Here is a 24,767-nt window from a genome sequence, read left to right on the forward strand (position 1 = left end):
AATCATGTCCCCTCGCAAGCGCCTTTTTTCCAGAGAAAACAACCCCAACCTTGACAGTCTCCGCTCATAATTTAACTCTTCCCTCCCTCTAACCAGTTTAGTTGCACTTAGTCTCTGCACTCTCTCCAGCTCATTTATATCCCTCTTAAGGACTGGAGTCCAAAACGGCCCCCATACTCCAGATGAGGCCTCACCAGGGACCTATAAAGAGACAGAATTATGTTTTCATCCCTTGAGTTAATGCCCTTTTTTATACAAGACAGAACTTTATTTGCTTTAGTAGCCACAGAATGACACTGCCCAGAATTAGACAACTTGTTATCTACAAAGACCCCAAGATCCTTCTCATTTAAGGAAACTCCCAACACACTGCCATTTAGTGTATGTAGTGTTATATCTTGCACTATTGTGGTTATTCTATAGGCAATAAACTGCTTCGGTATCTTTCCTTCTCCGTTAACATTGTCTAGACAGGCTGCAAACACTATTGTATTAAACTAAATGTCAATTAAAATCTGACTCCTGCATAAAGACAGACAGATTGGTAAGAGGAGGATTCTGAAGAGTAAAGGCAGCCATACATGGGCCAACCTGACAGAGAAGGGCCACATATGATACAACAGGACCAATAGGAAGTAAAGAGAAGCTACACTTTCATTTTACTACTACCCTTAATTAATACAGGTATGGGATCCATCATCCAGCGTGTTTGGAATTACAGGAAAGTCGTCTCCCATAAACTCCATTTTATCCAAATAATCCAGATTTTTAAAATTGTTTTCCTTTTTCTGTGTAATAATAAAACAGTAGCTTGTACTTGATCCCAACTAAGATATAATTAATCCTTATTGGAAGCAAAACCAGTCTATTTAGTTTATTTGATATTTACATAATTTTCTAGTAGACTTAAGGTGTGAAGATCCAAATTACAGAAAGATCCGTTATCTGGAAAAGCCCAGGTCCTGAGCATTCTGGATAACAGGTCCCATACTTGTATTATATAATGGTTAATTGTTAGGCACTCTCTTCTCATGTTTGTGTGTATCACCCCATTGCCTGCCCCTGTCAGACCTTGCCCCCAAAAAGCCTTCATAGTAAGTTAACCACCAGGCCACCGATGAGACAAAATCCCCATTCTAGCGGTATAAAACTGCTAATATATTTATAAGGTTAAATACAGCAAATGCAAGTAAATCTGAGCAGCACTCTGATCATGTAAACATTAAATTAGTTTTGCCTTTAGATCCCATTTAACCGTTGCTTTTCATCCGACACCTCAAACACACTCTGTAACACGTGTGCCGGCAGACGTTAGAGCGTTCCCACGCCAGCACCTGCACAGCTGAAACTATTTCGTTTCTGTCCCCTTCTCCCTCGGGACAGTTTGCGCACAATTCAGAAAACGTCGTCATTATCAAGGAGACCGACAATACAAAGGAAAACATTCCATTCCTGAGTGAAGGAACATTTTATCCTGAAACTAAAAGGCAACTGCAGGAAATTCCTCGGTGAGCTCATTTCCTTTTAATCTCTCGAGTATTCAGACGCAAACTACGAAATGCATCAGTGTATTTGTATTTATATATAACTCTCTATGGGGAAAATTCACCAACCTCCGAAAATTTGCCAGCAACGGCTTCGCTCACAGCATAACACTTCGCCAGGCGTAGATTCGGCAGGACAACGCTAATTCACTAAAATCCGAAGTTGCGTCCAGGGCGCAGAACGCTGGCGAAGTTACGCAAGCATTGGCTAATTTGCATACAGCGGGAAGTTAAAGTTGAATGGACGTATATGTTGCAGCAAATACATTACACTACACAAGTCCAGGGAACCTTAATAAAATAAAATAAAGTTGTTATATTGCCCTACACATGAGCCCAGTGTATAGTTTATGTTCCATATGTTAGGAAATGTAGGGGGGAAGCCGGGTACCCCCAAAAAAATTTACGCTCTTTTTCAGCCAGTAAAAAGTCGCCAGGTTTTTGGGACCTAGAAACATTTTCAACAATTTTTTTAGGAACTCCTATCTACTCTATTGCACTTCCCCTGGTCTGAGATGGCAAAGGCAAGTCTGGCGCAAGAGATAACGTTCAGTAAAATCTGCATTTTAGTGAATTTTCATAGTTACGTCCATTCACCAGAGCTAAAATTCACCTTGCATTATGGAGCGAAGTAGTGCTAGAATCGAACTCCTTCACTAGTGAATTTACGCCAGCGACCGTTAGTAAATTGGCGAAGTTCCGATATTTTTCACCAGCGTTAGTTACTTCGCCCTTTAGTAAATTTGCCCCAATATCTCTATATATCTCTATCTATATATATCTCTATCTATATATATCTCTATCTATATATCTCTATCTCTCTCTCTATCTCTCTCTATCTATAATATATCTATCTCTCTCTCCATATATCTATCTATCTATCTATCTATCTATCTATCTATCTATCTATCTATCTATCTATCTATCATCTATCTATCTATCATCTATCTATCTATCTATCTATATATACCCACTTTCCTGTGCATGAGAGGTGCTTAGACTCTAGCACCCTATCATACTCTGACCCAAATGGGGGGTTCAGAAGAAGGTGTACCAACACAGCCGCAGTTGTGCAAAAATTGTGCAAAACAAAAACAGTGTCATTGAGCTCCATATAGTTACACTGAAATGACCCCATCCTGACAACTTCCAGTACAATTGTGTCAGATTTGCACCAAAAATCAAACGTGATTTTGCTTCTCTTCCAGAAAGACACTGAAGAAGAGCGTGCATGTGCGGGGTTATTTCTGAACACAATTGAAATTTCGGACGCAATTTGCCAGGTTTTTTTACAGGTCTCCCCCCACACACACAGACAAACACACAATATAAGTGAAGCATAGAGTTAACATTCTTGTACAAAGCCTAAAGTGAATTCTGCTTTATGCTCTGGGGCTCAGAGCTGTTCAGGAAATGTTTTGTGGCATCTCCATGGTAACCTGACATACAAAATAAAACTGCAACCTGGTTTAAACATGAAACATCTGTTTTTCCTGTAACTCCGCTGTGAAAACTTCTTTCCCAGTACCCCGGGCATCGTGACGTACGGACAATGTTACAATAGGCCATTATAAAGGGGGGAATGTGATGATCACACATGTACAATAATTACAGAGAAAAAGGAAATAGTTTTTAAAAATCTTGATTATTTGGATAAAGTGGAATCAATGGTACATTCCGTAATACCTGGCTAATGGGTTACCGGATAATGGATCCTATACCTGTAAAAGCATCTTGGGCAGAAGACTGAAGCATGAAAATGAATATGGGTTAGAAATAGGGATGCACCGAATCCAGGATTCGGGCTTTTTCAGCAGGATTCAGATTCTGCAAAACCCGAATCCGAAACCTAATTGCAAATTAGGGGCGGGGAGGGAAATTGCGTGACTTTTTGTCACAAAACAAGGAAGTAAAAAATGTTTTCCCCTTTTTACCCCTAATTTGCATATACAAATTAGGATTCGTTTCGGTATTCGGCCAAATCTTTTGCGAAGGATTCAGCCGAATCCATAATAGTGGATTCAATGCTTCCCTAGTTAGAAATGCTGTATTTTATGTATTGTACAAACTGTACCAGCCCATGGGTTCAGCAGCCCTATAACAATAATGATCCAGTAACAGGAGCGCGTCGGGGGCCCCCCACAATGAACTAAGTCCCTTACCATTACCCTTATATATATGTTACAGGAGGAAGGCACAACAGTTCCGTTTCAGCTGAGCTGATCCTTCTATTTTAAGCGCAGCCAGCAGGCAGGAATATTTAGACATTCTGGTCTCTCCTCCAATAGACGGAAGAAATGGAGCTGGATTCCCATTCTATACACATCGCTGTTGGAGCAGACTCCGGCACAGGGAATGGTCATCATTAATCAAATATTAATTAGGGTTGCACCAAATCCACTATTTTGGATTCGGCTGAACCCCCGAATCCTTGATGAACGATTCTGCCAAATACCGAACCGAATCCGAATTTGCATATGCAAATTAGGGGTGGGAAGGGGAAAACATTTTTTTACTTCCTTGTTTTGTGACAAAAAGTCATGCGATATACCTCCCTGCTCCGAATTTTTGCATAAGCAAATTAGGATTCGGTTCAGCCCGGCAGAAGTATTCGGCTGAATCAGAATACTGCTGAAAAAGGCCGAATCCTGGATTCAGTGCATCCCTAATATTAATTACACAAGAAATCACAGATATAAATAGACCTGTTTAGGGAATGCAGACGGGGCAGTACCGGAGATGCTAAATTAAAGGAATATTTTAAGAGGGCGGCTGCTTTGTGTCCCAACAATTTCTATAAGGACTCACAGAAAAGAAAATTCTAAACTCCTCCCTAGTTCTTAACTATGGGTCATTTGGCATCTGGGTTGGCATCTCTGGTCCCTAGAAAGGGCACAAGAGCGCATTCCTTTTGCATGTCTGTCCGGGGTCCGGCTGCGCTCCTGCTGGACAAAAATCTCACCCTCACTGGCCTTCAGGCTGAGCCCCCCATCCACTGCTTTTGGACCCATGGATGGCAGACCCACAGTTTGGTTATCTATGATAATTATGTATAAATATATAAGGGGATCATATAATAATCTCTTGAAGGATTTATTTTAGGGATGCACAGAATCCACTATTTTGGATTCAGCCAAACCCCCGAATCCTTCACGAAAGATTGGCCAAATACTGAACCGAATTCTAATTTGCATATGCAAATTAGGGGTGGGAAGGGGGAACAATTTTTTAATACCTTGTTTTGTGACAACAAGTCACACAATTTCCCTCACAGCCCCAATTTGCATAGGCAAATTAGGATTCGGTTCGACCTGGCAGAAGAATTTGGCCGAATCCTAATCCTGCTGAAAAAGCCCGAATCCTGAACCGAATCCTGGATTCGGTGTATCCCTAATTTATTTACCAGTAGGCCTTTCCAGCTGAAGCGAGTCTGAATAAGTGAAATAAAAGCCAATGGGAAAAAATTAATCATTTGGGAAACAATAAGCACAAGGCACCTGGTTCTTCAAGTCTATCGGCTTGATGTAATTAAATGACTTATATAAATTCGTGGAAAGCAGCAATTATGGCCCAGGAAAGGAAACCAACCGCTGAAAGACTAACCTGGGCAATGAAGCTGATAAGCAGAAAAACATCTCAAAGGCCCGACATAAGGCCAACTGGGTCAGATATGGTCATCTTTACGGCCCAAAAAATAACCAAGGTTTTATGGACTGGCTCATGGCATGGGACGTATTGGACAGCACTGTAACAAGGGATCCAAAGGAGTTCTTTACAAACACATCCACAAGCAACCACAATGGAGAGCATGTGTTGGCACAATTCATTAAAGGAACAGCTCAGTGTAAAAATAAAAACTGGGTAAGTAGATAGGCTGTGCAAAATAAAAAATGTTTCTAATATAGTTAGTTAGCCAAAAATGTAATGTATAAAGGCTGGAGTGACTGGATGTGTAACATAATAGCCAGAACACTACTTCCTGCTTTACCCGGTTTTTATTTTTATACTGAACAATTCTTTTAAGGTTCTTGCGTGATATTGGCTCCTACACTTCAACATGGCTGAAAACGCCTCCCTCCTGCTTCTTCTGATGGCCGAGGAACTTCCGGTCCAAACCTGAACCAGAATCCCTGTTAGTCAGGCACATCCAAATATCAAGGGCAGGTGATGTATATGGGAAGAATTCCTGATAACTGGAATATATATCAGTACAGTATATGAAAAGTAAGTCCATAAACAAACAAAGTAGATGAAGAATCGACAGCTGTAAGGCAGTATTAACAAACCTACGGGTATTAACGAATGGACAATAATGCACTAACTATGGACTATATGCACTTTCTGTTGGTTGTATTGTATATAATGGACAGTACCACTTAAAAGATGATGGGGGGAGGGTGTTGAATCCATACTAAGGTATTTAATCCCATAATGCCTTGCACTTTGTACACTTGAGAAAGGGCTTGACCCGAAAAACATGTAGTGCTGAATAAAACACTTGCAGTTTGTTAATACAGGTATGGGACCTGTTATCCAGAATGCTGGGGACCTGGGGTTTTTTCGAGATAATGGATTCCAAAATTTTCATACCTACAGAAAATCATGTAAACATTAAATAAACCCAATAGGCTGGTTCTGCTTCCAATAAGGATTAATTATACAGTATATTATTTGGCTCAAGTACAAGTTACTGTTTTATTACAGAGAAAAAAAGAATCATTTAAAAAAAATTAGATTATTTGATTATAGTGAAGTCTATGGGAGATGTTCATTCCGTAATTCGGAACTTTCTGGATAACGGCTTTCCGGATAACTGATCCTATACCTACACTGCCTTACAGCTGTTCATTCTTCTACTTTGTTTATGGATTGTGTTAGTGGTGCACAGACACCAGGAATCCACAGCTAAGAAAATATTGGAGGAACACAGTTGAACCATAACTCTCCTGTTTGGTTTTCAAGTAAAAGTAAGTAAGGTCTATAAGTGCAGAAAAGAAAGGTAACCGGTCATCAGTATAAATGAAACATCTCCCTTTATAAGGTGACCCAGCAGATACAGCCAAGGTGAGAGCAGATCTTCACCTTTCATTATTTTCAGCCATATATCTGTTGGGGAGCCTGCTCAAAGGGCCCTATATACCAGTCAATAAGGATAAGGAGGGACTACTAGAGCCTACTAGCATTCCCAGCTATAGTCAGGTGATCCCACTGATGGCTAATAAAAGGGCAACCAAGTTTGGGAGTTTTACTTTGAAAGCAGCAAGTAAGTTGCAGGTAAAACTTAGTCCCTTTGTAAAATGTATAATGAAGCAATAGAATTGTTAATGAATCAGATGAAAATTGAGCGTAGGACTGGCCACATTGGGGATGACTTTGACTTAGTTGGCCAGCTTAAAGGAGAACTAAAGCCTAACTAAATAAGTAGTTAGACATGTTGTACAATATGTTTTGTGCTTCTGTATCAGCCCAAGGCAACCACAGCCCCTTAGCAGTAAAGATCTGTGTCTCCAAAGATGCCCCAGTAGCTCCCCATCTTCTTTTCTGCTGATTCACTGCACATGCTCTGTGCTGCTGTCACTTACTGAGCTTAGGGACCAACTCACAATATACAGTACACATAGAATAGAAATGTCACAATATAAGGCTGATTAGTAATTAATACACATAATTACTACATGGCAGCACAGAAACCAGTGCAATTAGCATCAGAATTTAATAATCAGCAAACCTGTAGCATCAGCTTATATTACAGCCAGGGAAGCTCATTTTCTGCTGGATAATTAGTGACGAGCCCTAAGCTTAGCTTCTCAACAGCCAATCAGAGCCCACTGAGCATGTGAGTGTCACAGACACTTTCCAAGATGGTGACCCCCTGTGAGAAGTTTGAAGTCCTGGATCATTGCTGCTATAGACAAGCTGAAAATTTAGCCTCGTGCAATAAGTTCACTATATAAAATATGGCATTTTTAGCCATGTTCATCTTTAGGGTTTACTTTCCCTTTAAATATATTGCAATATATGGACAAACAATCCCTATTTTGTTTAAAGGGTAAGTCATTTTTCAGTAGCAGTGTGTAAAAAAGGTCTCAATTTCTTGATAATGGGTTGAGTGCAGAGGACTCTTGTATTTGTCTATATGTATTTTGTGGTCACAGCCTCATTGCGCCTCCACCTAATGGTTTTCAAAAATTAGTGGTGAGCACAACTTTCCCTTGTTTGTTATAGGCTACTAGCATTGTTGCAGAACAGTACAGTAGGCCCATATAAATATTCAGGGATTGAGTTCCATGCAATTAGAGACAGACCAGGAAGGAGGTCACTTCCCTGTAGAGCTATTGGCCTATTTGTCGTTCTAATCAATGTCTGGGAAACCTAATGGTCCTTGTGTGTGTGTGTGTATAAGAGACAATCTGCAGACATATCCCCAGAGAGACGACCCATTTACAGAACATTGCTGGAGACAGGACTTGTCTCCCTTGAGGTCTGCACATTGCTAAGTGGGCCGCCCAGCTAGATCTCTCTCCAGATGTTCATGTGACGTTGCTCATGTGAAATCCGGTAAATAAAGATGAAATGAAGATATTTAATTAGCACAGGCTTACTTCAATTAGCACAGACTTACTTTAATTAGCACAGACTTTACACAGATATATTACTGGCAGAGAGGAATCTGTAGGACATGGATTTCAATATATACGAATTAATAGAGGTAATGTTCCATTAAGGAGAAGTCTCTTTAATTGGTCTGGAACACACCTTAAATCCACAAGGTCCTTTTGAGGATAACAAAACAGTAGTAAACAAATTAAAGGTGTATTTGGTAGGGATGCACCGAATCCAGGATTCGGTTCGGGATTCAGTGTTTTTAAGCAGGAATCCTTCTGCCAGGCCGAACTGAATCCGAATCGTAATTTGCATATGCCTTTTTGTCACAAAACAAGGAAGTAAAAAAATTTTCCCCTTCCCACCCCTAATTTGCATATGCAAATTAGGGTTCGGCATTCGGCCGAATCTTTTGTGAAGGATTCGGGGGTTCGGCCAAATCCAAAATAGTGGATTCGATGCATCCCTAGTATTTGGTGACCAGATTAATCTGAATGTACAAGAATTTTAATTTTGCTTTAAAATGTTTTTAATCAAAACCTGGCCGGCCAGGAACTCAACATATAACAATATAAATACATAAAAAAGTTGTGTTTGTTTTGTTTTTTTAAATGATTCAGGTAGGTGGACACTTAAAAATCCCAGTGATAGGAATTTTCTAAATTTCCTAGGTTGTATTGAATGATTCCCCCAGTCTTGCAGCAACAATTATGTAGAGCAAAATTGTTGTGAGTTACAGTTCTCCAACTTGGGAGTATTATGGTGTGAGTTATAGTTCTCCAATTTGATAATCAAGTAAAAGGTAATTTTCCCAAATGGGTGGTCAGGCTTATTATGTGGAGATATATGTAGAGAAGGTTACAGAAGGGGTTAATTGGGGCGTCCCCCACACCCCTCTCTTTCCAGCTAAACGTGCCCCCCAATAATGGACTGATCTTACCAGATCCTGCGATCCGGTCCTTCTTCAAGGGTACAGTTGGGCATAGTCACTTGGTGACAGGTCACTTAGCGCTGGATCCAATAGCCTTTTTGTGATGTCTCCACTTTACAAGTAACTCTTTCCGGAAATCCAAGATGGCGCCTGATGTGTCTCAGCGCGTGCGTTCCACTGCGGAGCAAATTTGCTCACACCGAATCTCAGCAATTTACCAATTTTCATGGTTTCACGATTCACGGAGTCCTGATATCTTGCCGATTTTAACGACTTTGGGGTAAATTCTGCAAAAATGTAATTTTAACCTTAGGAGTGACACACCACCTAGATACTGTGCCGCGTTTCGCCTATACAAGGCTTTATCAAGCAGTTGCACCCCTTGATAAAGCCTTGTATAGGCAAACTGGTGGAAAAAGCTTTTTATAGACGAAACGCGGTGCAGTATCTAGGTGGTGTGTCACTCCTATTAAAATTTAATTTTTGGAGAATTTAATCCAAAATCGTCAAAAAACGGCAAGATACCAGGACTCCTTGAATCGGGAAAATCTGTAAATTGCCGAGATTCGGTGAGTTTTGCGTTACGCAGTGGAACGCATGCGCTGAGACACATCAGTCGCCATCTTGGATGTTTAGAAAGGACCGGAACGCAGGATCTGATGAGATCAGTCCATTATTGGGGGGCACATGTAGCTGGAAAGAGAGGGGTGTGGGGGACGCCCCAATTAACTCCTTCTGTAACCTTCTCTTCATACAATCTCCACATAATAAGCATGACAACCCATTTGAAAAAAATACCTTTTACTTGATTATCCAATTATTATAATTGGAGAACTATAACTCCGCCCGTAATACACCCAAGTTGGCGAACTGTAACTCACACCAACTTTGCTCTACATAATTGTTGGTGCAAGACTTGGGGAATCATTCAATACAACCTAGGAGATTTGGAAGATTCTTGTTACTGTGATTTTAAGTGACCACCTACCTGAATCATTTAAAAAAAAAAAAAAAAAAACTTTTTTTTTGTATTTATATGGGTTCCTGGCCGGCCAGATTTTAAATGAAAAATGTTGATGACCCCATCTAAAACTAACTGTAAGGCTACAAATTTTGAGTTATTTCTACTTTTTATTACTCATCTTTCTAGTCAGGCCTCTCCTATTCATATTCCAGTCTCTCATTTAAATCAATGCATGGTTGCTAGGGGAATCTGAACCCTAGCAACCAGACTGCTGAAATAGCAAACTCCGGAGCTGCTGAATAAAAAGCAAAATAACTCAAGAACCACAAATAATAGAAAATTAAAACCAATTGCAAATTGTCTCAGAATATCACTGTCTGTGTCATACTAAAAGTTCATTTAAAGGTGAACAACCCCTTTAATTGCCTGTCATAGAAAAGCACAGGGGAACAGTCTCCCTATATCACACACTACAGGTCCCTCTGTGATTCATCAAAGCTCAGTTACAGATTTCCTTCTGCTGTTTCTATTTCCAGTGCAAATGGCACAGGTTTATCCACGGAGATTCGTCTGAATGCCTGAAAATTCTTCCTCCAACAAGATCACATAATGTACCAGTAACCTCATTTGCTACTTTATAGGAGCCGAAGCTGCTTCACTCTTCCAGTATAACAGAATATAAAGATAATAAAATGCCCGTCTTAATGAAGCAATGCTCACCAATTAATGGCAAAACTAAATGTCCATGGCCACCCAGAACACTCTACTGCCGCCTACTGACTGCCACCTGCCTTGCCCTATGAGGGGTGAGTAGGGGTGCAATGCCACCCCCTACCCAGGAGTTACACCACTGTCACCGTGTGTTGTAGGGTCCAGGTTCATATGCCACATGAAAGGGGCAATTTATGCAACTTATTGCCTTACGCATTTCATGCTCCTAATTGCACTTAATCATAGGCTGGTTGAACACAAACACAAAGGACTAAATCAGAATGCACAGACAAATCAACCAATAGGAGGGCAGATAGAAAAGTGAAGATTAAAAGGAATACAAATAAAATAAAAACAATGGATATTCATAATAACAAGATGAGGAACAGAGGGATGAGAGGGGACAGTGAAGAGAACTCTTTTTTAGAAAAAACATTTTTTGAATTCATTATAATTCTATCAGTTGGAGCTTATATTTCATTTTCACAATAGTTCCCCTTTAAAAACACTCCCCTGCGTCACAGTGTTATGGAATATATGAACAAAAGTCACACAGAACATTTATGGGTGAGGGGAGTTTTGTTGCGGGGCAGGGGGTACAGAGCTAAGAGGGGAGTCAGTGGAGAACACTTAAAAGGGACCCGTCACCCGAAAAAAAAATTTCAAATCCTATTTAATCACATTAGTTAAGCAAAATGAACTTTAATTACACTATATAAATTATTTGAATCTTGTTTCCTTCAGTCTGGGAATTCATAATTATAACAAGCAGGCAGCAGCCATTCTGTGGACACTGTTATTAAGACAAGTCCTGTATCATCTCAGAATCTTGTTTGTGCACCAGAATGGGGGACCTGATGTCCATCCCCATGTCCTGGTTACACAATTATATGGTGAAGAGAACGGGGGAATGTGTGAAGAGCAGTAACATGTAGGAAGTGCTGAATGGAAAGTGAAAGTAATTGCCTAAGGCATAGAGGAGGGGCACACAGTATTTGATTGACAGCTGAGATTTTTAAATGAGTTTACATCAGCTATGAATGCTTTAATAAAAAATAGAAATTGGGTTTCATGTTTAAATTGAAAATAACTTTTATTATACAGATTTTTATGTCTGGGTGACAGGTCCACTTTAAGGGTGAGGGGAGTTTTGTTGTGGGGCAGGGGGTACAGAGCTAAGAGGGGAGTCAGTGCAGAACATTTATGGGTGAGGGGAGTTTTGTTGCGGGGGCAGGGGATACAGAACTATGCTGGGAGTCGGGTGATTTACATTCTCTCAATCAGTAAACTCCTCCAGGGGGAAAGCAGCACTTGTCATCTTTCTACTCCCACCCCCACATCCTTTAAGTAAAAAGAAGAGTCATGGAATCTTCGCTTTCTAGTGGTAACAGGGAACTAGAATAAGTACAAGGGGGTTCCTCCCCTACACATGAATCAGTCTGTTTCTCCATTCACTCAGTAAATGTCTTTCAAGCTTTACCGGAAAAGTCGTTTCTTTTCAGTTTCATTTACTAAAACTTTTACTGACCTGAGACCACCGAGCTACTGTATATTTGACATGATTACTGAACACAAAGGCAAAACTATTCTTAAAAATGACATTAAAGGGGAAGTTTTTTTTCCAGTTCAGTTGGTTTAAGATAGTTCCCCAAAACAAAAGACTTTTTTGATTACTTTCTATTATCTATTTGTGAATGTTTTTCTAATATTGAAATTTAAAGTTTCATTTTTCACCTAACTGCTTTTTAAAGCAGCTTTGGGAGGAGGGGTCACAGACTCTGTAACTGATCTACATTGATACATTTAGTTGATACATCTCTTATCTTTGCCCCTGCTGAGCAGAAACCTTGAGTTTCAAGGTCAGAGACAAACGGTCAGTTTCGGGGAGATTGTTGCCCGACAAATCTCCTCTTCTTCGACTAATGTCAGAGAACTGCCTTCCCGCCGGCTAGAATGAAAATAGCCGACGGGATGGCACTCGGAGCGATTCAAGAGATTTCTGTTGGCAATTTTAATTCTAGCCGGTGGTAGGCAGTTCGGGAAGATGCCCACATTGAAGAGGGCGATATCGGGCTGATCCGATCGTGGGCCCTAGGGCCCAACGATCGGATCACAATGTATCCGAAACAGCCAGTTGGAACGCAGGACCACATACACGTACAGATGCGGCCGCAATACGATGATAGAGATGTGGCCGACTTTTGGCCAGATATCAATCTGGGAAGCCCGTCGAATGGCCCCACTCGGTCTGTCAGCAGATTTTATAGGCCCGTGTATAGGGGAGGCCTTCAAGCAGTTCTGGGACGGGGCAAGGGTCGCTGACCCTGTTCTAAATTGATACATGTAGTTGATACATTTCTTATCTTTGGTCCTGCTGAGCACAATTCCTGAATTTCATTAGAGGAACAGTAAAGATGGCTATACTCAGGGAGATCCACTTGTTTGGTGATGTCGCCAAACAAGCGGATCTCTCCCCAATATGCCCACATTGAGGTAGGCGATATCGGGCAGATCCGATCGTGGGCCATAGGGCCGAACGATTGTTTATAATGCAGCAGAATGGGTGGTCGGATCGCGGGACCGCATCAACGAAAAGATGCGGTCCTTAACCTGATGGCATTTTTAAACTTTCCAGATCAACATCTAGCCAACTTTCGGCCAGATATCGATTGGAGAAGCCCTTTGGGGGGCCCACACACGGGCCAATAAGATGCAGACTTGGTCTGTCTGCAGCTTTTATCGACCAGTGTATGGCCATCTTCACACCAAAGTGTTTTAAATTAAAGAAAATATAATGTAGCCTTTTCTCCTTTGAATAGCTGCCCCCATTGCTACACAGCAGCTTATTTATATAAACAATAGTAGTGTTTCTGAAGCAAACAGATCAGTTTTACCAGTGCAGGGAAACACTGCATTATATTTTTATTACTTTAAAACAATTTAATTTCTTGATGTTACTGTTTCATTATAGGTAGCTGTTAGAATTGATACAATAGTTGCGGATACTCCAGAGATGCTGCTGAGAAATGGATCAAACTAAATGTTGCAGAATTGTATTGCTGCACCTGAATTACCGAGCTGTGATGTTCGGGCCGATCTCGCACCCCTCTATCCGGATTCCAGGCGGATGCGGGTTGAGCTCTTCTGACTGCTCTCCCCGTGCGTGACAAATGTCAGCTTCCGACATCCAGGTTGAACTGTTATAGATGCACGCCTGTACGCCCGCCCCTTTTGTGACATCATTGTCGCCGCGGGTCTATAAAAGGAACCCGGAAATCGGGCTCGGGCGTGCGCTGGTTGAGGGAAGGGTTGCGGAAAATCCCGACCCACACATCACTACTGAGCTGATAGTCTCAAACAAACTTAAAACTTAGATTTTGAAAAATCCATGATAAATGGAAAGTATTTGAAAAAAATCTTTATTTCGGGGGAACAAAACTAAACTGAAAAAAGTTTGCAAGGTTGAACATCCCTTTAAGGGGTCATTTAGCTAAAAGCTCTTTCACTCAGGGTCTGGCTGGACTTCTCACGGCACAGCGCCATTGAATCTGTAGGCACTTTCTTAAAAAGTATAATAAGACTCACCCGTCGGTTTTCCCTGTCTGAACAATGTCAAGTGATAGGGCCAAATGCTCCATAAAAATGTTGCAGATTGTGAGCTCAGTAGTTGGCAGGGAGCCCGGCAGATCTGGTTCCTTTCAGGCAGTAATGAACGGGACAAGCAGCAATGTGCAAACTCAAGCCTCTGACTTTGATTCTAGTAGGGATGCACCAAATCCACTATTTTGGATTCGGCCAAACCCCCAAATCCTTCGCAAAAGATTCGGGCGAATACCGAACCGAATCCTAATTTTCTCCAATAAGTGAGTTAAGCGATTTTTCCTCATATATATATATATATATATATATATATATATATATATATATATATATATATATATATATTTTCGCAATATGCAAGTTAGGGGAAAATTTTTTACTTCCTTGTTTTTGGACAAAAAGTCATGCGATTTCCCTACCTGCTCCTAATTTATGTATGCAAATTAGGTTTTGGATTCGGTTTGGCCGGGCACAAGGATTCCGCCAAATCCGAATCCTGCTGAAAAAAGCTGAATCCTGGATTCGGTGCATCTCTAGTTTCTAGTGATACAGATTGTGTGTATGGATGGACAGCAGTGCACTACTAATGTATGTAATATGTATATACACACACCCAGCTGGCTGGATTAAGCGTTGTATCTACAGTGTAAAATATGTGCTTTTAGACAAAAAAAAAACTATTATGGTCCATTGTATAAACACTGGCAAAGGCCAGGAAAAATTAACACTGGATATTATATAGTGGGGTGATGGTGTTTTATATCACAAGCTGTGAAAATGAGTAAATCCAGTGGGGAAGGAGGGAACTTATAAATGTATTATTATAGATACAAAGTGAAAATGTTGGATGACAGACATGACTTCATTGGGGTGGTTTAAGTAAAATTTTGGTTTGTTATAGAATAGCCAAGTCAAAGCAACTTTTCAATTGGTCTTCTTTTTTTTGTTTTATTATATAATTATTTGCCTTATTCATCTGGCTCTTTCCAGCTTTCAAATGGAGGGGGGGTCACTGACCCCATCTTAAAAAAAATTCTCTGTAAGGCTAAAATTGTATTGTTATTGCTACTTTTTATTACTAAACTTTCTATTCAGGCCTCTCCCATATATTCCAATTGCACATTCAAAGCTTTATGGACAACAGGTTTCCGGATAACGGATACCAGTAAATTATTTTTCATTTTTAATTATTTGTGGTTTTTGAGTTATTTAGCTTTTTATTCAGCAGTTTGCAGTTTCAGCAATCTGGTAGCTAGGGTGCAAATTCCCCTAGCAACCACGCATTGACTTTAATAAAAGATTGGAATATGAATAGGAGAGGACTGAATAGAAAGATGTGTAATAACAATACATTTGAAGCCTTACAGAGCATTTGTTTTTGGATGGGGTCAGTGACCCCCATTTGAAAGCTGGAAAGAGTCAGAAGAAGAAGGCAAAAAATTTAAAAATTGTAAAAAAAAATTAAATCCAATTGAAACTTAGTTAAAATAGGCCATTCTATAACATACTAAAAGTTAAAGGACCAGTAACATCACATTTTTAAAAAAAAATTGTTAAAATACATCGGTAAAAAAAAAACATGAAGACAAATGAAACTTTCAAAACGCAAATTCTTTATTAAGAAATAACTTAGCGAAACTCTGCTTGCGCTCCTCTTAAGAAAGCGATCGGCGATCCATCGTGCGGCGCTTGATTTCTTTTTCCTGGCTATCTCCTTTAAGTAAGACAGGGAGGAGAAATCGAGTGCCGCACAATGGATCGACCAATCGCTTTCTGAAGAGGAGCGCAAGCAAAGTTTCGCTTAGTTATTTCTTAATAAAGACTTTGCGATTTGAAAGTTTAATTTGTCTTAGTGGGGTTTTTTCCAATGTATGATGTAACGGTCCTTTAACGTAACGGTGAACCACCCATTTTATAAGGCATTGTTGATAATTTCATATATTCATCTGCAGCAGAACCACAAAAAAAAGTCTGCCAGATTCATAGAAACTTTAGTTAACACAAAGGAGAAAGAGGGCACCTGAGTTTGTGGCACGGTCACCTGGAAAGTGAGCCAAGCGCAAGGACACAGTGTATAGGAACACGTGTAATGTTTGGATTGTTATGCAGATAAAGCAAACTCCTCTGGCCCAGTCTCACTGTTCCGCCTAAAGCTGCTTCCAACAAGGATACAAATCCCACAAAGACAATGACATGTTCCGTGGCTGATCATACATTTCATGACCAACATTCCTACTGCAGAGATTATACCCACGGGTCTGGAATGACTTTGGTATTGCTGCCCCTATTATAACTTCCTCTCCTATTCATCTTCAAACCGCTGTCTGGTTGCCAAGTTTAATTGAACCCTAGCAACCAGATAGCTGCAGAAATACCAAACCAAAGAGAATATCACCGTCTACATCAGTAGTTATTGGCAATGTTGAGCAGTGATTTCACAAAGAGTGGGTGTGAAAAGCATCATCTCCCCTTCTGCCTCCCTAATGAGTCAGAGGCACAGTGTGCACAAGTCCCTCCCCATTTGAAGGGTAGTAATGGGAGAATTTTTTTGCCTTGTTTCGCCGTGGAAATGACGCCCATAGACTTGTTTGGCGTTGTGTGACAAAAAAAAAAAAAGATGCACGTCCAAAAAATTTGGACGCCCATAGAATTTAATGGGCGTCAGTGACGTTTCGCCAGCGGCAAATTTTTGACGAAACATGTCAAATTCGCCCATCCCTAGTAAGTGCCAGCCGACAACACACTGCCAGTGAGTAGTGATGTGCGGTCCGGCACAACTCCCAACATTCTGGAAATGGAAAGAAGGACAAATAAATGTTTGCCACGCCCCTTTTTGCTGGCCACACCCCCTAGTTACCATGCCCATTTTACAAAATTTGCCAGGTTATGAAAGTTTGAACACATTTCTGTAGTTTTATGTTTTATTACAGTTTTACTAATGAAGGGGAATTGCCCTTTAAGCTGTGAGTCTAAGTTCTCCCAAGGGACAAAACTGTTACAAATGTATCTTAAGTGTCTATTCTAGGCTCTCTGCCAAGAGCCAATTAAGTTAGAAACATTGTATCTTTTTTGGTTGTTCAGTGCAGAGAAATTAGGACTTTACAGAAAGGGTTGAGCTGTCAAAAAAGGGAACGTCCCACTCAAAACGGGACAGTTGGGAGGTATGCGGGCCGGTTCAAACCCACGGAACTCATGGATTTACCTGCAGGGTCAGGTGGGTTTGGGTCAAATTCCACACAATGTTCTGGAGACACAAGCAGGTTCAGGTTCAGATTGACTCAAACCAGCGTCAATCCCACAACCTTCTACAGCCCCAATTTCAACTCCCCGCATGCCTATTAAAGGAGTTGTTCACCTTTGAGTTAACTGTTAGTATGATGTAGAGAGTGATATTCTGAGACAATTTGCAATTGGTTTTCATCTTCTATTATTAGTGTTTTTTGAGTTATTTAGCTTTTTAATCAGCAGCTCTCCAGTTTGCAGTTTCAGAAATCTGGTTGCTAGGGCCTAAAATTACCTAGCAACCATGCATTGATACGAATAAGAGACTGGAATGTGAATAGGAGAGGAGCGAATTAGAAAGACGAGTAATAAAAAGTAGCCATAACAATAACTTTGTAGTCTTAAAGAGCATTTGTTTTTAGATGGGGTCAGTGACCCCCATGTGAAAGCTGGAAAGAGTCAAGTCAAGTGGATTTTATTGTCATTTCAGCCATATACAGTAAATACAGTACATAGTAGAAACGAAATGATGTTCCTCCAGAACCCCCCGGTGTTATACAACAACTCTAGAACACGGTCACGCTGGACAAGTGGACATTTCAGTTCTTTATGAATAAATTCAGTTCAGTCCTTGGGAGTTGAGATACCTGATGGCTTGTTGAAATAGACTGCATTCTGGAAGTCAGCGCTCGAATACTGCGGTATCTTTTACAGGATGGCAGGAGGGTAAAGAGATCGTGTGCAGGGTGGGTGCTATCCCTGACAATGCTGGTCGCCTTCTGGAGACAGCGGGTGTGGTAAATATCCATAATGGCAGAAAGCGAGACCCCAATGATCTTTTCCGCTGTCCTGACCACCCGCTGCAGGATCTTGCGATCTAATACAGAGCAGTTTCCATACCAGGTAGTGATGCAGCTGCATAAAATGCTTTCAATAGACCCTCTGTAGAAGATAGCGAGAATGGGTGGTGGAAGGTGGGCTTTTTTCAGCTTTCGCAGAAAGTAGAGACGCTGCTGTGCTTTCTTCACTATAGAGCTGGTGTTAAGGGACCAGGAGAGGTTCTCGGCCAGATGTACCCCAAGGAATTTAGTGCTCTTGACAATTTCCACCGGGGATCCGTCAATGTACAGTGGAGAATGATCCCCACGTGTTCTCCTGAAGTCAACAACTATTTCCTTTGTTTTGTTTGTATCCATAGACAGATTGTTGACTTTGCACCAGTCCATTTCACCTCTTGTCTATACGCGGACTCCTTGTTCTTGCTGATGAGACCTACTACGGTTGTATCATCAGGGAACTTGATGATGTGATTGGATCCATGACTTGCCACACAGTCAGCAGTGTGAACAGCAGTGGACTAAGCACACAACCTTGGGGAGCTCCCGTGCTCAGTGTGAGGGTACGGGAGGTGTTTTTTCCCATTCGGAGGACTCTTGGTCAGGAAGTCCAGGATCCAGTTGCAGATAGAGATGTTCAGGCCCAGCATGCTCAGCTTAACACTCAAGTGCTGAGGAATGATTGTATTGAATGCTGAGCTGAAGTCTATGAACAGCATACATACATATGTGTGTTTATTGTCTAGGTGGCTAAGTGACAAGTGCCGGGTAGTGGTGGTGGCATCGTCTGTTGAGCGATTGGAACAGTAGGCGAATTGCAGTGGATCCAGAGATGGCGAGAACAGGCCTTTGATGTGTCTCATGACCAGCCTCTCAAAGCACTTCATTATGGTGGATGTTAGTGCGATAGAGTCAGAAGAAGAAGGCAAATTAAAAAAAAAATAATAATAATAATAATGAAGACTAATTAAAAAGTTGCTTAGAATTGCTCCTTCTGTAACATACTAAAAGTTAACCTAAATGTGATCCAACCCTTTAATATACTCGCACCAGTTACCCCACTACTTCCGTGACATTACAGCAGGGCACGTATACAAACAGGGGAGCACAAGAAAACCTCGACCTGCACCCCCTTCATTTATAGACCTGTGCCGACCTGCCACGCTGATGATGTCACAAAAGGGGCGTGGCAGGCACGAGTCTATAAAACAGGAAGTGGCCAGTCTAAGGTCGCTGGCAGGAAGAGCAGGCACAAGAGTTAACCAGAACCTTACCGCTACCCGCAAGAGGAGCAGCATGGTCGGCCCGAACCTGCCCAACCTGGGGTATCCGGCCCGGCCCGCACATCAGGTTAGGGTTGGGTGTGGGATCACTACTGGTGAGCCACAGCTTGCAGAATCCTGAAATGGATATAAACACAATATCACTAACCAGAACCATTACTGATCCAGCTACAATGAGGCAGGATGAGGAGCCAACTGGTACAACTGAAAGGAAAACTATACCCCCCCCCTGAACAATGTACAGCTCTATAAAAAGATATTGCATAAACAGCTCATATGTAAAACCACGATTCATGTAAATAAACCATTTTCATAATAATATACTTTTTAGTAGTATGTGCCATTGGGTAATCCTAAATAGAAAACTACCATTTTAAAAAAATATGGGTCGCCCCCTGGGATCTTAGGATTCACGGGGCACACAAACAAACCATACATATTAAGTCACATGAGCCAATTGACAGAGTTGTGTCTTTTGCTTCCAGACATCTTCCTGTTACAGTAAAGCAGGCCATAGATGTTGAGATTTTTAGAAGATCTGATCATCATCGTGAGACCACGATTATCTCGGAACAATCGTACGAATTGACCATCAACTAAAAAGACCAATTTGCCAGGAAAACAAAGGGGAGCTGCCTGCTTGGCCCTGCAAACATAGATAGATTGCACTGGGACCGACAAAGATTTTTTGACCTGGCCGATCAATTTCCTGACAGATGTCGGCCAAAAAATCGTAAGATGTACGATCGTTCGAATCCCACTGACCGCACGATAATTTCGAAGGATTGGTCGGACTTCGCTAAAATCGGTCGTTCGGCAAGAGAAATCTTTGCGTCTATGGGGACCTTTAGAGCTGCAGTATTTCTGGTCAGGTAATCTCTGAGGCAGCACACAGACCATAACAAAATGGTGGTTCAAGGAAAAAGATGCAAAAGGGCAATATGTACTTAAATATAAATTCCAGTTTGGTGAAATTCTTTAATATGCCACTTACTATGATATAAACTGTTGCTTAAGTGTTCATTTAGGGGGTAAACTTTTCCATGAAGAGTTCTTGTTCCTAAGTTACAATATGTACTAATGCTGGAGGGTTTGGGTCCATACAGTAGAACTAGCCTGCAGGGATTCTCATCTCACACCTGGGTGCCTAGAGAACTGCCTTTATTTGGGTGCACACAGGAATAACGGCCCGAGCCTTGTATAGGAGTAAACAAACGCGCATCACAAATACCTCCTGGTGGAGGGATAACAGGGAGACCAAGTATCAGGTCGGACCCAACAATGGCCCCAGGCTGTTCTTTAACAACAGCAGCCACAGACAACAGGAGACTGGCCAGGGATGCTGGGAGCTTGTGTTCAGTACCAGCTTTCAAAGAAAATCCAAAAAAAAACTGTATTGCCTCTGGGTTCTGGGGGTTTCCCAGCATGCAGTTGGAAACAGTGGGGGGTGGATGTGGTTTGATGATAACATGACAACTGGTGTGCATCACTCACTCACTGCCTGGGAAATTCTCACACTGCCCACACACACCATTTCCTGTGTTCCCTGTCACACTCATTACACCCACATCACACACGCAATCCACACTCATCATACACATCATATACACATCACACACATCATATACACATCACACACATCACATCATATCATATACACATCATGCACACAAATCATATACACATCACGCACACAAATCAATCATATACACATCACACACACCATATACACATCATATGCACATCATATACACATCACACACACACATCATATACACATCACACACACACACACACACATCATATACACATCACATACACATCATATACACATCACATACACATCACACACACATCATATACACATCACACACAAACATCACATACACATCATATAAACATCACACACTCATCATATACACATCACACATCACACACACATCATTAAAGCTGGCCATACATGGGTCGATAAAAGCTGCCGACAGACCAAGTAGGCAGCTTATTGGCCGTGTGTGGGGCCATCCAACGGGCTTCCCTGATCCATATTTGGCTGAGAGTCGGCCAGATGTCGATAGGGCAGGGGTAAAAATCGTGTCAGATCGTGGCCACAACTAGGGCCCACCATCGGATCATCCCATTATCGAACACCTCAATGTATAGGCTTATAGGGGAGAGATCTGCTGGTATGGCGACATCGCCAAATGAGTACATCTCTGAGCGCATCTCTTTTCAGCTTACAAATGGGGGGTCACTGACCCCATCTAAAAACAAATGCTCCATAAGGCTACAAATGTATTGTTATTGATACTTTTTATTACTCATCTTTCTATTCAGGCCTCTCCTATTTATATCCCAGTCTCTTATTGAAATTAATTTATCGTTGCTAGGGTAATTTGGACCCTAGCAACCAAATAGCTGAAACGGCAAGCTGGAGAACTGCTGAATAAAAAGCTAAACAACTCAAAAACCCCAAATAATAAAAATGTGTCTCTGAATATCACTCTCTACATCATACTAATGTTAATTTAAAGGTGAACAACCCTTTTAAAGGATCCAAGCGACACTCTGCACAGAGCACTCATCTTCCTAAATAAGCCCTTATCTCCCTTCAGAAAGTCCACGCAGCACAGGTATAGGATCTATTATCCAGAATGCTCAGGACCTGGGGTTTTCCGGATAAGGGGTCTCTCCGTAATTAGGATCATCATACCTTAAATCTGCCAAAAGCCATAGGATTGTTTTGCCCCAAACATGCAGCTTAGTTCCTTTTTCTATTACAGGTATGGAACCTGTTATCCAGAAAGCTCAGAAGTACAGAAAGGCCATAGACTCCATTAAAATCGAATAATCCAAATTTTTAAAAATGATTTCCTTTTTCTCTGTAATAATAAAACAGTAGCTTGTACTTGATCCCAACTAAGATATAATGAATCCTTATTGGAAGCAAAACCAGCCTATTGGGTTTATTTCATGTTTACATGATTTTCTAGTAGCCTTAATGTACGAAGCTCCAAATTACAAGAAGATCCGTAATCCGGAAAACACCAGGTCCTGAGCATTCTGGATAACAGGTCCCATACCTGTACAGAGAAAACTATTTTTTTTTAATAGAATTATTTGCTTTAAGTGGAGTCTGTGGGAGATGGCTTTCCTGTAAGTCGGAGCTTTCTGGATAATGGATCCCATGCCTGTAGTCTGTAGTTTAGCATTGGACCGGGGGTGTCTGGGACCCGCCACTATTTCAATTACACCCCTGCCAGTGCCACCGCCTTCTCTTTCTTGTGGCTGCCACAAATGATACCCCCACCTCAGACAGGCATGAAGCTCCAAATTACAGGAAGATCCATAATCCAGAAAACACCAGGTCCTGAGCATTCTGGATAACAGGTCCCATACGTGTACAGAGAAAAACATTTTTTTCCCCCCAGTAAAATACAGGACAGTCCATAAAACTTTCCAGCCACACCCCCCTTAATCAGTTGTGCATTTTGGGATTTAATTTTAGATAAACATTACGCACCCCAGATCTCTGAAGCACTTGTGTGGGACTACAACTGTCAGTTACTCAGAACTGTCAGTATTTCCTTGGTCACAGGTGGAAAGCCAATGTTTCTGGGTTGGCGGGGAAGGGTTAATGAGGCACGTGACGCAGACAGAAGGGCGCACAAAGGGACACATAATGTTTATTGTTGAGCCAAACAAAGAGGCGCGGCTGTCACATAGTCAGGCTGGATAGTGCCGCTGCCCTTTGTGAGGAACTCTGATTGCACTCCCACCCCCCTCCACGCGCACAGAATGGTATCTCCCAGTACTTACTGGAACCAGGGATCTTCTGAGGCTCCCCTTTGTGTGAGGTTGGGTCAGTCCCAGCTGAGGGCTTTGTACAGAATGCCAGCGTCCCTTTGTTCTCTCATGTCCGGCATCGGCAGGATCACGGGAGCAGCGGCGGCGGCAGGGAACAGAGGAGCAGCGGAAGCGAGAACATCCCCGAATAAACACCAGCGGACTGAGTATCCAGTGAACGGAGAAAGCCGTGAGCAGCCTGGGAAGTGACAGTGCCTCTGCAGGAGCGGAGTGCCAAACAGCGAGTAGTGTAATCATCCGCCTGACTCACTGTACTGCCCAACCACCCAGATCCTGGCGCCCGCCCACGGACACGCCTCTTAAAGGAGCAGCGCACACCTATCGGCGATTTGAGTCGAAGGAATAAAAGTTTATAACTGTTCTGTTCATTTAGACATAAACCATTCGTTTTTTATAGTAAAAAGGATAACAGAAATCTTTTGTTTAAATGCCACTGCGACCGTCAAAATACAGTGTTTTCGCATACTCCACCGCAGCTGTAGTTGCAGGTTCAGAGTTGCTATCACATTCCCTTTAGTCTTTGTCGCAGAGGAGTTTACAATCTAATCTCCCTATCACATTCCCATCAGTCTCTGCCCCAGAGGAGGTTACAATCTAATCTCCTTATCACATTCTCATCAGTCCCTGCCCCATAGGAGTTTACAATCTAATCGAATCTCCCTATCACATTCCCATCAGTCCTTGCCCCAGAAGAGTTTACAATCGAATCTCTCTATCACATTCCCATCAGTCCCTGCCCCAGAGGAGTTTACAATCTAATCTCCCTATCACATTCCCATCAGTCCCTGCCCCAGAGGAGTTTACAATCCAATCTCCCTATCACATTCCCATCAGTCCCTGCCCCAGTGGAGTTTATAATCTAATCTCCCTATCACATTCCCATCAATCCTTGCCCCCAGAAGAGTTTACAATCGAACCCCTCTATCACATTCCCATCAGTCCCTGCCCCAGAGGATTTTACAATCTAATCTCCCTATCACATTCCCATCAGTCCCTGCCCCAGAGGAGTTTACAATCGAACCCCTCTATCACATTCCCATCAGTCCCTGCCCCAGATGAGTTTACAATCTAATCTCCCTATCACATTCCCATAAATCCCTGTCACAGGGAAACATACAATCTAACCTCCCTATCACATTCCCATCAATCCTTGACCCAGAGGAGCTTACAATCAAATCTCCCTATCACATTCACATCAGTCCCTGTTGC

General features: G+C 41.8%; 1 protein-coding gene across 3 annotated transcripts in view; it reads right to left on the minus strand.

Moving 5' to 3' along the window:
* Positions 1-24,314, minus strand: part of LOC108714724 — a 38,251-nt gene extending 13,937 nt beyond the window's left edge. The window contains exons 1-2 of one of the 3 annotated variants that reach the window (XM_041590895.1): positions 23,511-23,875; positions 19,686-19,811 (exon numbers count right to left, since the gene is read on the minus strand). Coding sequence is in view for 1 of the 3 variants with exons in the window: in XM_041590894.1 (XP_041446828.1) it covers positions 18,933-19,292; positions 23,511-23,795 (645 nt within the window). In the remaining 2 variants the exon portion in view is untranslated. Of the gene's footprint in view, positions 1-18,807; positions 19,293-19,685; positions 19,812-23,510 lie in introns of those variants that run through there. The other 2 variants (XM_041590894.1, XM_018259200.2) reach the window with 2 other exon arrangements.
* Between the last annotated feature and the right edge of the window lie 453 nt (positions 24,315-24,767).

This window comes from Xenopus laevis, chromosome 4L (genome assembly GCF_017654675.1).
Source record: "Xenopus laevis strain J_2021 chromosome 4L, Xenopus_laevis_v10.1, whole genome shotgun sequence".
NCBI lineage: Eukaryota > Metazoa > Chordata > Amphibia > Anura > Pipidae > Xenopus > Xenopus laevis.